General features: G+C 43.5%; 2 protein-coding genes and 1 long non-coding RNA gene across 3 annotated transcripts in view; all 3 read left to right on the top strand.

Moving 5' to 3' along the window:
* LOC113452183 (vomeronasal type-2 receptor 26-like) overlaps window positions 1-14,826 on the top strand; it is a 193,539-nt gene that overhangs the window by 73,213 nt on the left and 105,500 nt on the right. The gene's annotated exons all lie outside the window — the stretch shown is intronic.
* LOC148126693 (uncharacterized) lies at window positions 1,071-5,653 on the top strand. Its single transcript, XR_015742487.1, has 3 exons — window positions 1,071-1,587; window positions 2,626-2,914; window positions 5,278-5,653. It is a non-coding gene; the product is annotated as an uncharacterized LOC148126693 (long non-coding RNA).
* The window catches only part of LOC148126692 (vomeronasal type-2 receptor 26-like), a 29,568-nt gene continuing 20,412 nt past the window's right edge, over window positions 5,671-14,826 (top strand). Inside the window, exon 1 of the mRNA XM_087928327.1 lies at window positions 5,671-6,072. Within this exon, the coding sequence (XP_087784453.1) occupies window positions 5,926-6,072 (147 nt within the window). The 5' untranslated portion in view covers window positions 5,671-5,925. The remainder of the gene's footprint in view (window positions 6,073-14,826) is intronic.

Here is a 14,826-nt window from a genome sequence, read left to right as displayed (position 1 = left end):
ACAGAGCTGGCAGCAGAGTCAGATAGTAGTGAGGAGTTTGGCGGGGGAACCTGGGCAAGTCTTGGAGGTTGAAGTAGGCCCAGAGGAAGGCTCTGCATCAGAGGAAAAGATGGGACCAGGGCAGGCTGGCAGTCATCAGCTGCCTTCAGACTCAGGCAGTAGTGATGCAGGGGATTTCTGGAACCTGTTCCCAGCCTGCACATGCACAGAGCTACCAGAGGACAAGAACAATTGAGAAAGCATGGTCAACTCAGTTTACTACTCAGAGATGTTTGCCCCCTCCCATGTGACATAAAAGAGGAGTGAACGGGATGTGAGCTTTTGCAGGAAGCAATTAGTTCGTTTGGTTAGTTGAAGCTTTGAAAGTTCTGTTTGACTCCATTCCTTATGTCTCCATTTGCCTACGAGGCAGTCTCACTCATTTAGAAATTGATTTTACCAATATTATTGTGATTAAAAATAAGACCTGGTGTATTGTTATTGGTTTCTCTAGGAATATAGAGGAAAATAAATATAAGTAGTTTTAGGAATAAGAGGAAAACTCAATTGCAGAAAATATGACTTCAGCAACAGAGTGGTCAACACCTGGAATGCCCTACCCAACTCCGTTGTTACAGCCTCAACATCTTCAACCTCAAACTGTCTACCATGGACCTCACCCCATTCCTAAGAGGTCTTTAAAGCGGGCATGCATAAGACAATGTCCATGGGTGATGACTGCTTTCTTGGCCTTAGAAGGCAGACGGCACTGGAGTTAAGAATCATCAATCTAAAATGTCACCAAATTCAATAGCTCTGACTGATATTGTTTCAGTGTCTCTGGAGACAAGTTACCACATTTAAAGGATGGCAAACATTACCTGGGTGCTGAAATAATATCTCCCAGCATTATTTTCAGGATATGTCCTGGTAGTAGGAAGGGCCACAACCACAACAGTATGATGCCTGCAGGGGTAGATTTGTGATTTTTTTAATTAGGATGTTTTTTCCCTGCTAATCCTCTGCAAATGAAGCACCAGAGAAGTTCATGATCCCAAGAGGAGAAATTTCTTCTCACTGTAATTTTCACAGTTCTGGTCTTTGAGACCTCTTCTGCTACTTTTCTATCTTTCATGTAAACAACACGGAAGGGATCTTGCAGCAAAAGAGGATAAATGCCTAGATCACACTCTATGAGGCACAAGTTTTGGGACCAGCAGATGCTGTGCTCTTGAATGTGCCTTTCTCTCTTTTCCAGGGCATATTCAGTTTGTCTCTGTCTGAATCAGGAAAGTCACTATTATTTCCTTCTTGCAAGAATACTTTCCACCTCTTTTGGTTATTCTTGTTGAAAAACAGGAAGGGAATTGATTCAGCCCTATGAATTATGAACCTCCTTGTTCTGCTTCTGATACTGTTGAAGTCCCAAGCAGTCTCTGGGAAACTTAGAATGAAGTGTCCACTGAATTTCAAACATTGGGATGAACAAAAACCATGGAGCTATTACTGGCCAGGGGATCATCTCATCAATATGATCACTACTGGAACAAAAATACTGCAGACAAAACTGTTGCTTTTCAACACGGCTCCTTATTGTCAATTTGAGTCGTAAGTCATTCATTTTGACAGAGTTGAATTCCCCCTATTTTCAGTTCTAACCCTCTCATTCTTTTCCTGTTTCATGCATTCCTATATTACAGGATCTGTCTAATCTCTTGAATCTTTTGATTTCCATTGCTCCTTTCTTTTGCCTTATTTTTGGAATAGGCCAGGGTTATCTTTCCCAGTCCAATCCTATCAGTTCAATACCAATTTTAGTTTAAAGTAGTTACTGAATCAGCTGTAGTTGCCTCTGCCTGGGTCATTTCCATATTTTTATTACCGGTCACTCGTATTCAGTTCCTGATCCTTATAGGAAGACAGAATGACTTGATTTTAGAACTGCTTTTCTGGGTCATTTGTGAAATATCGTCTTCCTATCATGATGATTTTATTTGAATGATTGAGTGATTTTTAATCCTGGTTACTTGGCAGTGAAATTTACTACTGCTACAAATAATGGTGTCAGGATTCCGGCAGTTACTCCAATTAAATCATGAGTCTCGAGCCAAACTTTCAAAATTTCAAAAGGATTTATTGGGAGTTAACATGTCTGGGTGTAGCCAACTCTGAGACACATAATTCATTGTCACCCTTGAACCCAGTTTTTCCCCCACCCCATTCGTATTCTCCAATGAGACACATCCATAGCCAAGAATCATCAATCATGTTCGCTAGTTAGAATTTTGCATGGCAGAAACTTGTCACCTAGTTACTATCTTTGAAAACTACTTATGGAATGCACTTTTGGTTTGGAAGCTGCTGCATTGCTCCCCCCTCCCTTTCTCTTGGCAACTCTAAAAAGACCATAGGAATATTTTGTGAATTGAAAAATGGTTTATTTGTGATTCTGAATATTAGTGCAAAACTATCTCCATCCCATCTCCCCAACATTCATTAAAGTATTATTTGCCTCTGGGTTTGGATCTGTATTGGCTTAAGACTTAGAAGGCTTGTGGAGACAAGGAGGATTACATTGAAAAATTATTTTGTTATTGCTATTAATGCTGCTGCTGCTGCTGCTAACTTTAATATTTTTTACATTAGTTTACCTTTTGATAAGTTAAGAATTCTACGCTACATTTTTAATATTCAAGTGGTCAACAAGGCACCCTGGCTTATGCAAAATCTCACACTTGGCTACAACATCCATGACAACTATTTGAACACGCTTGTGACTTCAGATGCCTTGCTGGACATGCTCTCTACTGGAGAAGCCAATGTTCCCAACTATAATTGTGGAAGGAAGGACAACATTTTGGTTCTTGTTGATGGAGCGATGGATGACATCTCCATCCAGATATCAACATTAGGAGGCATCTATAAAGTCCCTCAGGTTTGTTTTTCTATAGCTAAATGAATGGAGTATAGGTTGTTATTTGATAGATCCAAACATATCTTCATTTAGGAACTGAAGAACTGCTTTTCATCAAGGCCATTGTAGTTGTCACAGTTAGGGATTGGGATCCGCAGTGTGGAGGGGATATGCTCAAAGCAATGATATCCTCTCATAATATTATTATCACTGCTTTGAGCCTTCTGTTTACATTTAGAAGGCAGAGACTGTGTGTTCAATTGAAAAGTCTTCCGTACAAAAGAAAGGTGCAGCAGAGTTGGGAAATCATTTTTTTAAATATAATCCTTTAAAAGTTTTTCTATGGTAAACAAATCCTAGAATCCTAAGAACACAAACAGATTATCACCTAGACCTGATCACACACATGTGTTTTATGAATTAATAGTGACTGCTATCATTAATTAAATAAAGTAGTTAATTAAAGATAGTGGTCACTATTAATTCATAAGATACAAATTTTCAAGCATATTAGCCAACAAATCAAGTATTTTTACTCTAAAATATTAATGGAGAAATTTATTGTAAATGACTTAAAGAGCAATAAAGCTCTTTCTACCATATTTACTATTCAAAAAGTATCTCCAATGGTAGTATCCTCTACTGGCAGGCTCATTTACACATATCAATAATTCCTACCATATCCAGTTGGGTTGAAGATGGAAAATTGTCATCATTTTAGCCATGATCTATTCATTGCAGGATAAAGGTCTCTTCCATATGTTTCAACCAATACAGTCCTGAGCTTGCTTTTGCCAGTTGGGCTCACAATACTTGCAAATGTCATTGATCCATCTTGCTCTAGGTGTCTTTCATGGATACTTTTTAATCAAGTGGAATCAATTCTATGACTGCCTTGGTCCACTTGCAATAGAAGATGGTAATAATAGCCTCTATATATTGAAACCAAAATAAAAAGGACCCTGACAATTACAGACCCATTGGTCTAATTGTGGCTAAAATATATGTTAGGATCCTCTTGAGTAGAGTTGTGAGAAGGTAGATGAACAAATAATGTCTTCCTGATGAACAAGCGGGCTTTAGATGGAGTTTTGCCTGACCAAGAGCACTTAGTTCAAAGGAACTAAATCTATATTGAACGAAGCATGCACTGTAGTACCTCAATATCTTCATTAGATCGAGAGCCCAGCTATTGGTGTTAAATCAATGAAAAGTAACAGACTCCCAAAATTCTGTCTTTTAGAATAGACAAAAATTCAATTGAAGGCTTCTTGAATTGTACAGATGACAAATTATATTAGGAGTTGTGGTCTTCCTGTTTCTTGTGTAATTGGAAAAGAAGCTTCAACCATAACAACACAATAGATACAAACTCAAGGTTAGCCACACCAAACTTGATTGCAGGAAATACGACTTCAGCAACAAAGTGGTCAATGTCTGGAATACTCTACCTGACTCTGTGGTTTCTTCCCCAAACCCTAAAAACTTTAACCTTAGACTGTTTACTATTGACCTCACCCCTTTCCTAAGAGGCCTGTAGGGAGCATGCATAAGAGCACCAATGTGCCTACCATCCCTGTCCTATTGTTTATTTTTATTTTTCTTATATGTATCCATTTCATGTATTCATAACTATGTTTATACTTATACCTGTTATCTTGTAAGTGATTGACAAATCAAATAAATAAATAATAAATAAATAAACATTGCTGCACAAAGAATTCCATTATTGAAGCAGAAAAAGATACAGCCATCCTTGGTGAGGATGACACATTTAAGTGGAAGAGCCACTATAAGGTATTTTCAAATTGGCAATTATTTTAATGCAGCAATGCCTAAAATCTAAAAGTAGTATTTACTCAAGCAGGATTTGAACACAGAACACAAAGGTTAAATATGGAAGATTAAGACCTTTATACTGAACAGACTTGCATTTGCTGGGCTCCAGAGATAGACAAAGCAATTGTATAAGAAAGAGACCAATATCCTGGATTACAGATTAGATGAACAACCTTTTTGGATACTTATAGTAAAACAACTTAGTCATTAAAAAAAATACAATATGCTATTTATTTGAGCAAAACTTTTAGTTTAAATCTGCATATGCAGGTCTCCTTGTGGTCAATTAGTGGAGGTGATACAGAAATGTGATTTGCATTCTTTATTCTTATTCTTTTAAACTTTCCTTTCTTTTATACTATTGTTATATACAGTCTTATTATTGTCATGTATTTTTATTCTTTATTTTCATCTGGGTTAATGACTAATCAACAATGAACTATTCAGTGTGTTTATCAGAAAACCAAACTGGATTTTTTTGAAGCTAATATTTTGGAATAGATCTGATCCCAGATATAACACAGCATTCTTCATTGCTTTTTCAGATCAGTTTTGAATTATTTTCAGATTCATTGCATGATAAAAGCCAATTGCCCTTTTATCATCGGCTTTTCCCCAAAAAAGGCATCCTCTACCCAGGGATTGTCCAAATGCTCCTCTATTTCAGATGGACCCTGGTTGGTCTCTTTGCTTCAGACACAGAAAATGGAGAGAATTTCATGAGGGCTTTTACTCCTTTGCTTCTCAGGAATGGAATCTGCGTTGTTATATCAAAACAGTTATCAAAAACTGGATCTACAGCACTCCTCAGGGATGCCCTCTCTAAGTGGAGACAAGTCAATGTCTTTCTGCACTACATAGAATATGGTGCCGTTTTGGACAGAATTACTCCTTTCCATTTAACATTTATACATTTGCCAGGACCCATTGAAGGGAAAGTCTGGATCACAACACTCATTGGACTATTTCCACTGAAAAATGACAGACGTCTCAAATATGTGAATAGTATCTGGACAGTTGGTTTTCAGGAAAAAAAATGGCCGATAAATTATGCCTTCCGATCCAAATTCTTTCTTGAGCCACCCTTTGGGGATCAGTCATTTCTCTGCTCTTTTTCAAAGCATGCCTTTTCTGTCAAGGGGCGGAAAAGATGCACCCAGAAAATACCATTGGAGACCCAATTGAAAAGAAACATGATTGAGGTTGTTAATTTCCCCCATTTTTACAGTGTCATTAAGACTCTGGCCCATGCCTTGAGTGCTGCATATGCCTCCAGATCCAGGAGGAGATTGAAAGAGGACAAAGCAAAGTTGGAAGCTCCAAGGCTGCAGTTGTGGCAGGTAAGAGCTCCCAACAAGGATCCATCCAATGTAGCTCCTTAGAATCCATAGGAGGAGGAGGGGAAGTATATCAACCTACTTTTGTGCTTATTCTACAAATGGACAACAAGTTTGGGCAATATAATCACAGAATAGAATAGAATAGAATAGAATAGAATAGAATAGAATAGAATAGAATAGAATAGAATAGAATAGAATAGAATAGAATTCTTTATTTTGGGCAAGTGTTGTAACACCATCTGCAAGGCCCCTGGCAGGAATTGTACAAATGAAAATATGGTTCTCTAGGCAAAGGAATCTGAAATATTTGTAAGTCCAGAGAAAGAACTCTTGGACTCAGGCAGACCACTCCCTACTACTAGAGTATCAGAAGTATCAGCAGAATCCATCCTGATGTCAGCTTTGGAAACCATATTACTACTAGAAGCTTCTGCACTGCCATATTCCTGTGCCTGGGAAAGTAGGAGGGGGCGATTTTTAGAGTGTTGGTAGTTAGACATAATAGCATTCTTTTCTTCGGTCAAGGTCATGTTATTCCTGCACCTGGAGGAGGAGAGGTTGAAGGAATGTCTCAAGTTGGGATGGTTGGTGATTGGACCATGTAATGGACTGATGGGTGCAGGGGTTGGGATTTGACTTTTGATTTACTAACTGAAAACCCGGAAGTCTCTGATTTGGGTTTTCCCAAAGGTGTCTGTCTAACTACTCTAATAAAAGGAAACTTTGAGAAAATGCCTGTCTCAGAATTTTTAATTGGAGTTGGGTTTTTCTGGAACCCTGAGACCTGAAAGGTATTGTCATTAGAGTCAAACTTCAAAAGAACAGTTTTGGCCTTTCTGTGGAATTTTAAAGAACTGGGGAAGAAAAGTACACTTCAACTGGTTGAACCATTTGGGGGACATCATTGCATCCTGGTCAACCGTAAACATGGCTTCTCCAGATCCTTGTCTAGCTAGGCTCCCAAATTTTACCCAGAAAATTGACTTGTTGGGAAACTGGACTGAACTCATGATATCAAGATCAGCAGCCAGCTCTCCTCTCTAATGCAGATATAATCTATCCAATGAATTATTGTAAAGCTTGAAAAGGTTTTGCAGGAAATGATGAAGCTGAAATAACAAAAATGAGGGAAGAACACAAAAAACAGGATAGGAATTCTGAGAATAGAATAGCATAGCATAGCATAGCATAGCATAGCATAGCATAGCATAGCATAGCATAGCATAGAATAGAATAGAATAGAATAGAATAGAATAGAATAGAATAGAATAGAATAGAATAGAATAGAATAGAATAGAATAGAATAGAATAGAATAGAATTCTTCATTGGCCAAGTGTGACACAAGGAACTTGTCTTGGTGCAAATGCTCTCAGTATACATAAAAGGAAAGCTACATTCATCAAGAAGTCAAGAATCATAAGGTACAATACTTAATAATAGTCATGGCAATCAAATCATACTAGGAAATATTCAATATAAATCATAAGGATACAAGCAACAAAGTTACAGTCATACAGTCACAAATGGGAGGGGATGGGTGATAAGGAGTGATGAGAAGATTAATGCTAATAGTAGTGCAGACTTTGTAAATAGTTGGACAGTTTTGAGGAAATTATTTGATTAGCAGCATTCGGGGAAAAACTGTCCTTGTGTCTATTTTTTTCTAGTGTGCAATGGTCTATCGTGTCGTTTTGAGGGAAGGAGTTGAAACAGTTTATGTCTGGGATGTGAGGGGTCTGTAAATATTTTCACAGCCCTCTTTTTGACTCGTGCAGTATACAGGTTCTCAATGGAAGGCAGGTTGGTAGCAATTCTTTTTTCTGCAGCCCTAATTACTCACTGAAGTCTGTGTCTGTCATGTTGGGTTGCAGAATTAAACCAGACAGTTATAGAGGTGCAGATGATAGACTCAATAATTCCTCTGTAGAACTGGATCAGCAGCTCCTTGGGCAGTTTGAGTTTTCTGAGTTGGTGCAGAAAGAACATTCTTTGTTGTGCTTTTTTGATGATGTTCTTGATGTTAGGTGTCCATTTTAGGTCTTGTCTGTTTTAGGTCTCATTGATCAATAATATTAATAGGAACAGGAACTATGAGAGATATACTTTGGCATTAAACACTGCTGATTTTATAATGGATATATGTATTATTTCAATCAGAACATAAAAGAGGACATTATAGCATTTCAGACAAGTAGCTATCCAGACTTTTCTTAAAAACCTCCAGAGATGAAGCACCCACAACTTCTGAAGGCAAGCTGTTTCACTGGTTAATTATTCTAATTCTTGGGAAGCTTCTCTTTAATTCCAGGTTGCTTCTTTCCTTGATTAGTTTCCATCCATTGTTTCTTGTCCTGCCCTCCGGTGCTTTGGAAAATAATCTGACCCTCTCTTCTTTGTGGCAGTCCCTCAAATACTGGAATACTGTGATCATGTCCCCCCTCCCCCCAGTCCTTCTTTTCTCTAGACTAGACATACCCAATTCCTGCAACAATTCTTCATATGCTTTTGTCTCCAGACCCTTAATCGTTTTAGTTGCTCTTCTTTTCGCTCCACACATCATCCTTAGTGAAGCGTGCAAACCAGTGTCTGCATTTCCTGCGTCAGATGAGGAGAACACATCTTTCTCCTTCTGTCCTGGCCACTTTTTACAGAGGTATGATTGAGAGTTGTTTTTTTCTTTTTTAACAAACTGCATCACTGTTTGGTTTCATGGAAGCAGTGCCTCAGACAGAAAGTCCCTACAGAGAGTGGTAAGGACAGCTGAGAAGATTATAGGAAGCTTGCTTCTTGTTACTCAGGATACTGCTTATAAGTGCTTAGAGCTCAACACATTGTTAAAGACCCCACACTTCATGGTCTATTTCTGTTGTTCCCCTCTGGGAGGAGGTCTCAAAGTATTTCTAGCAGGAGTACCAGATTCTGTAACAGCTTTGTGCCCTATGCTATTTGTCCAGTAAACTCGCAAGATTCATTTTTCTTGTCATGTACATGAGCCATGGTGGCACAATGGTTAGAGAGCAATACTGCAGGCTACTTCTGCTGACTGCCAGCTGCCTGCAATTTGGCAGTTTAAGTCTCCCCAGCCTCAAGGTTGACTCAGCTTTCCATCCTTCTGATGTGGGTAAAATGAGGACCCAGATTGTTGGGGGCAATAGACTGACTTTGTAAACTGCTTAGAGAGGGTTGTAAAGCACTATAAAGCAGTATATAAGTCTAAGTGCTATTGATATTGCTACATCTGAACTAAACTGTACTGTTTCTCTGTGTCATATAATATATGTGGATATATACATACTTTGGATTTATTCATTTATTTATTTAAATGTTTATGTAGTATATATTGGCAGTGGTGGCCGTTTGAGAGCTGTGTGCAACAAAATTTCATTTTAATGTATGCTGATTGGTATACATTCAACTTGACAATAAAGTTATTCTTCCCTTTTCCTCTCCTCTCCTCTCTTAACTTTTTCTAAAGTCTCAATTTTTTTTGTAATGTGGTGACCAAAACTGGATGCAGTATTCCAGGTGCGGTCTTACTAAGGATTTATACATTGGTACTAATACTTCACATGATTTTGATTCTATGCTCAACTAAGGAATGTATTGGGGTTTTTTTTGGCTAATGCCAAATACTACTGGCTCATGTTTAAGTGATCGTCCACTGGAGCTCCAAGGTGCCTCTCCCAGTTACTGTTTTTGAGCCAGGTTTTACCTAATCTGTATTTGTACCTTTGGTTTTTATTTATTTATTTGATTTTATTTATTTGATTTGTCAATCGCTTACAAAATAATAGATATAAGTATAAACATGAGTAAGAATACAGAAAATAGGTACAATTAAATGGGGACAATAGGACAGGGATGGGAGGCACGATGGTGCACGTATGCACACCCCTTACATACCTCTTAGGAATGGGGTGAGGTTAATAGTGGATAGTTTGAGGTTAGAGGAGTGGGGGTTAGAGATGTAACAACAGAGTAAGGTAGTACATTCCAGGCACTGACCACTCTGTTGCTGAAGTCATACTTTCTGCAATCAAGTTTGGAGCAGTTAACATTGAGTTTGTATCTGTTGTGTGTTCTTGTATTGTTGCAGTTGAAGTTGAAGTAGACATTGACTGGTAAGACATTGTAGCAGATAATTTTGTGTACTACACTTACGTGCAACCAGAGGCGGCATAGTTCAAGATTGTCCAAGCCCAAAATTTCAAGTCTAGTGGTATAGGGTATTCTGTTGAGAGCAGAGGAATGTAGTACTCTTCTCGTGAAATACTTCTGGACTCACTCAATTGTATTATTTTCCATAGAGCTGTCTCGAGTGTCCAGGTTGGGAGGAGCTCCAGTCTCGGCTCTTCCAGGCTGAGCTTGAAAATTGAGGAACGCCCCCTCACCGTCACATGGTCCTCGGCACTCCCAGTTTTTTGCTCAGCCTCGTGGCTAACAGGCTGTTTTTCCCTTGCTCCGGTCGTTCAACATTCTAGGCCTCTTCTCTCATCGCTTTCACGTGGATCACCGCAGGCAGCGCAGGAACTCAGGTTTGAACTCCCAGGGAGTGTTTTTAATATCCGAGCCGTTTCTTTAAGGGGAGAAAACGAGCGCTTGAGCGCTCCCCCAGCTTCGTTTGCCGCCTAACGCTCCGCGCGAGGCCGCTTCGCTTCTGCCTGCCTCTCCTCGCCTTAGCCGCCGTTCCCCCCGTGAACGCCTTCTAGCCCAGGGTACGCTTCCCTGGTTCTCCCAAGGGCTCTAATCTTCCCTGGGAGTTTACCGCCGCTGGGGCTGCCTCCGTTACTTGCGGCCTCCATCTTGGGCCCCCTGTGGCATCCGCCATCTTGGGTGTGCCCTGGAACGGCCGCCATCTTGGGTGTGCCCTGGAACGGCCGCCATCTTGGGTGTGTCCTGGAATGGCCGCCATCTTGGGTGTGCCCTGGAACGGCCGCCATCTTGGGTGTGCCCTGGAATGGACGCCATCTTGGGTGTGTCCTGGAACGGCCTCCATCTTGGGAGTAGCCGCATGGCCGTCCGCCATTACTAGAGGCCCTTTTACAGGCCGCAGCCTTAACTGACTATTAGGCAGCCTGGGATTCCCTTGTCTCAGCCTGTCTTTTATTCTACCAACAGGCCTCCTGCAGAAATAGGGTCTGTTGGCCCTGCAGCCTTTTTTCCCAGCAGGCGAAGTAGCAGCTCTGCCCCCTCACCCCTTCCCGGTCCGTCCGGCAGGGGTAGCTGCCTGGCGTTCACCTTTCTGGCTGATTGGTCTCTGGGCTAGGCCTGGTTCGTACCAAACCTCTATTTTAAACAGAAAAATTTTTTTTTACTAAAAGGGGCGTGGAACGTGCGTTGGGATTCCCGGCCTCCCGTGAGGCCGCATCCAGACCTGGTTTCAGCTTACATTATTCCCTTCTGCCTGCGGCCCCAGGGTCATTGGTTTTTTTTCAGAGGCCTACCAGTAGGCCGCATTGCTTCCTGACTCCTGGGCAGATCCTGGGACTGCTCAAATACCTTGCAATTCTGCCTAAGTCTCCCCCAACTAAGGAGTTATTTGCTTGCCATGTCCCTTCCCCGGTTCGCCCGGCAGGGACAGCTTGGCGTTCATTCTGGCTGATTGGCCCCGGCTAGGCCCTACTTCCCAACACGTTACAGAACAATTCTGTGGCCTTAAAAAAAGGGGGTGCAACACGAGCACTGGGAGTTCCAGCCTCTGCTTAGGCTGTACCCAGACCCGTTAACCGCCTCGCATTAACCAGAAAATTTTTTTTCCTTTTTCTCTCCTCTCCAGATGGCAGACGACAATACCTCTCGTGGCACTTCTCTGAAGGCCAAGGCCAAATCCCACCACCTGCGCAAACAGGCACAGGAACCATCCAAAGCTTCCCAAAGGGATGCCCTCAGGCGACACAGGGCCCTCGAAAGGGAAATTGACAGACGCTCTCAGGAGTCAAGCTCTGTGTCCCGGGACCCTTCCGTTCCATCAACCTCCACCCATCCTCCTCTCCCCTCCCTCCTGCTTCTGCTTCTCCCCACAGCCTGGACAGGCCCCTGAGGTCACCTGCCCACCACTGCTGTAGAACTGCGCCCGGAGGAGTCTCTCCCCATGGCGGAAATACCCGAAAACCTAATGCAGGCTATGGAGCTGGCCATCCGGCAAAGGGTAGCGCAACAGATGCAGCAGCTGGCCGGTCTGGCTCGGCCCGCGGCCCCGAGGCTCTAGGATCAGCGGCCTCGCATGGTCAGGCAACTCCCCAAGAGGACTTAACCTTACCTTTGGAGTTGGAGGGAATGGAGGCCCAAGAACCCGGGACCCTTCCCTCTTTGGGGACGAGCAGGACCTTGACATGAGGTCCCTCATAGGCAGTGAACTCTTTTGGGAACAGGTCCCCTAGAAGGGGACATGTCGGAGGACGAGGGCCTCCCTCCAGGTCAGCCCAGCGTTTCTAGGGCTCTCTTAAACCGCACCTATTTAGGTCCCTCCTGTTCAAAGCCAGGACCACCTCGGGCCTGAACCCCTCCCCCACCCAACCCAGCGGCGGCAGGGGTTCCTCCCGACTCTCTCTTCTCTCAGCCCGTGGCGGAAACTGAGGTGATCCCTGTCCCGCCCATATTCTCAGACATGGTTTCTAGGCAGCTGGCCTCCTCGGGGCCCCTCCCCCCCAACGCCCAGGACAAGCGGTTTTTTAACCTGGAACCGCAGTTCTCCACCTTGCTCGACCCCTCCCCGTGGGACGAGCCCGTGGTGGGCCTGGTTTCCCGCTCTACTCCCAGCGACTCACTCGATGCTCTCCAGCCCGAGGACAAGCGAGCTGAACTGGCCCTGTGCCGCCACCTCTCTGACGCTTGGGCAGTCAGGGCTTCCACTGCCGCGTGCTTTTCACCAGGTCTTCCATCAAGTGGCTCCAGCAGCTCAAGCAGCATGTCCCCACAGCCAATCTCAGGGCGCACCAGGACATTGCCAAGATCCTGGCCGCGCCGAAGCTTTTCGCAGACGCCACCTTCCAGGCGGCAAAGTTCTCCACCAGGGCCATTTCGCTCCCAGGTTACCGCCGCCGTCTACTCTGGCTCCGCCACTGGCAAGCGGACGTTAAAAACAAGACTAAGTTAGCAACAGCCCCCATCTCTGGGGGAAGTTATTTGGACCGGTTCTCACCCATTCCTGGCCGAGACCCGGAACAAGCGCAAGTACCTCCCTTCCTCTCTAGGAGGTCCGACTTCAGAGGCTCCCTCTCTCGCCAGGGTTCTTCTCACTCCTCCTCCTTTGCCAGATACTACCGATCCTCTCCCTATAGATCTCCCTACCGAGCGGAGCCGGATGGGTCCGGAGGTACTTCTTCCAGGAAGCCCTCCCGGGATCCGGGAGAGGTTCGCTCCGTCGCTTCTCGATAATGCAGTCGCCTCAGGCGCTTGTCCTTTAAAAAAAAAAAGAGGAAGGAGTGCGAGAAGGCCTATCTCTACTCCGACCTTAACCCTGCTTGCAACAGGCTCCTACCCCAGGAGCACTCTTGTCCTCCTCACCCTGCCCTGGGCAACTGGTCGGCAACACATCTACCCCCATTCAATGCTAGCCGGGTCCCTTCTTGCGCTCCCGGCCTCACACAGATCTCTGCACCTCCTCCTTCTCTCTGTCCCAGAGTTCTCCCAGGGGAATTCCCAACACGGGTCGATCTTCCCAGTTTCTGAATCCCGGTCCCAGTGCACACCTGTTGGCCTCTTTGGCGGGACTGCCTCCCGGATAGCTCCGCCTCCTCTTTAGGCCCCTTGTTGAGACATTCCAACATCCAGGGGTTTTCTCCTGTTGGGCATGCCTTCCAGCGGGTCATCAGGGTTCCAGGAGAGATTCTATTCCAGACGGGGCCCCACCCGCAGGACTAGCCAAGCTTTGGTAGTCCCAACCTGGACACTCGAGACAGCTCTATGGGAAAAGGGCGTTGGTTCTTACCTGATACGCTTCTTTTCGTAGAGCTGTTGAGAGTGTCCAGCCCCACCCGTAGGCCGTCTGGTGGGAAACCTGGCTGTTCGACCGAGCAATCTAATATATTTTTTTCCTGAGTGTGATGAGAACAGGACTTTCCTTCTCGTCTGTGCAAAAACCTGGGGAGTGCCCGAGGACCATGTGACGGTGAGGGGGCGTTCCTCAATTTTCAAGCTCAGCCTGGAAGAGCCGAGACTGGAGCTCCTCCCAACCTGGACACTCTCAACAGCTCTACGAAAAGAAGCGTATCAGGTAAGAACCAACGCCCCATCTCTGTTATACAGTGCAGATTCCAGATAGATGAGCTGTATTCAAATATTGATCTAGCAAAGGTTTTGTATGCCCTAGTTAGCAATACAATATTTCCGGAGGAGAAGCTTCATAAGATTTCCTGCCTAGTTGAAGAACCTTGGTTTTCTCCATATTAAATTTCACTTTGTTGAATAGAGCCCATTGTCTGTCAAGATCGTTTTGGATCCTGAGCTTGTCTTCTGGGATGACACCCTACCAGCTGGGTGTCATCTGCAAATTCGATTAGTTCCCCTTCTATTCCCTCATCTAAGTCATTTATGAAAATATTGAAGAATTCTGGCCCAAGACAGAACCTTATGGTACCCCCACTGTTTAATTCCCTCCATGTAGATGTAGTATCATTAAGGACTGCCCATTGAATATGGTATTGAGTATGTTCTTTTTTTTTTAGTTTACCAAGAAGTAGGTAAATTTGGTGGCTCTGCTCCATGATTTTTCAAGGGGAGATTAGGAAGGACCCAAGATGACCTTTGGATGA

Source organism: Pseudonaja textilis, chromosome 2, assembly GCF_049901715.1.
Source record: "Pseudonaja textilis isolate UNSWEBS1 chromosome 2, rPseTex1.2, whole genome shotgun sequence".
Taxonomy (NCBI): domain Eukaryota; kingdom Metazoa; phylum Chordata; class Lepidosauria; order Squamata; family Elapidae; genus Pseudonaja; species Pseudonaja textilis.
The sequence above is the reverse complement of the archived record's forward strand: the minus strand, read 5'-3'. Positions and strand labels throughout refer to the sequence as shown.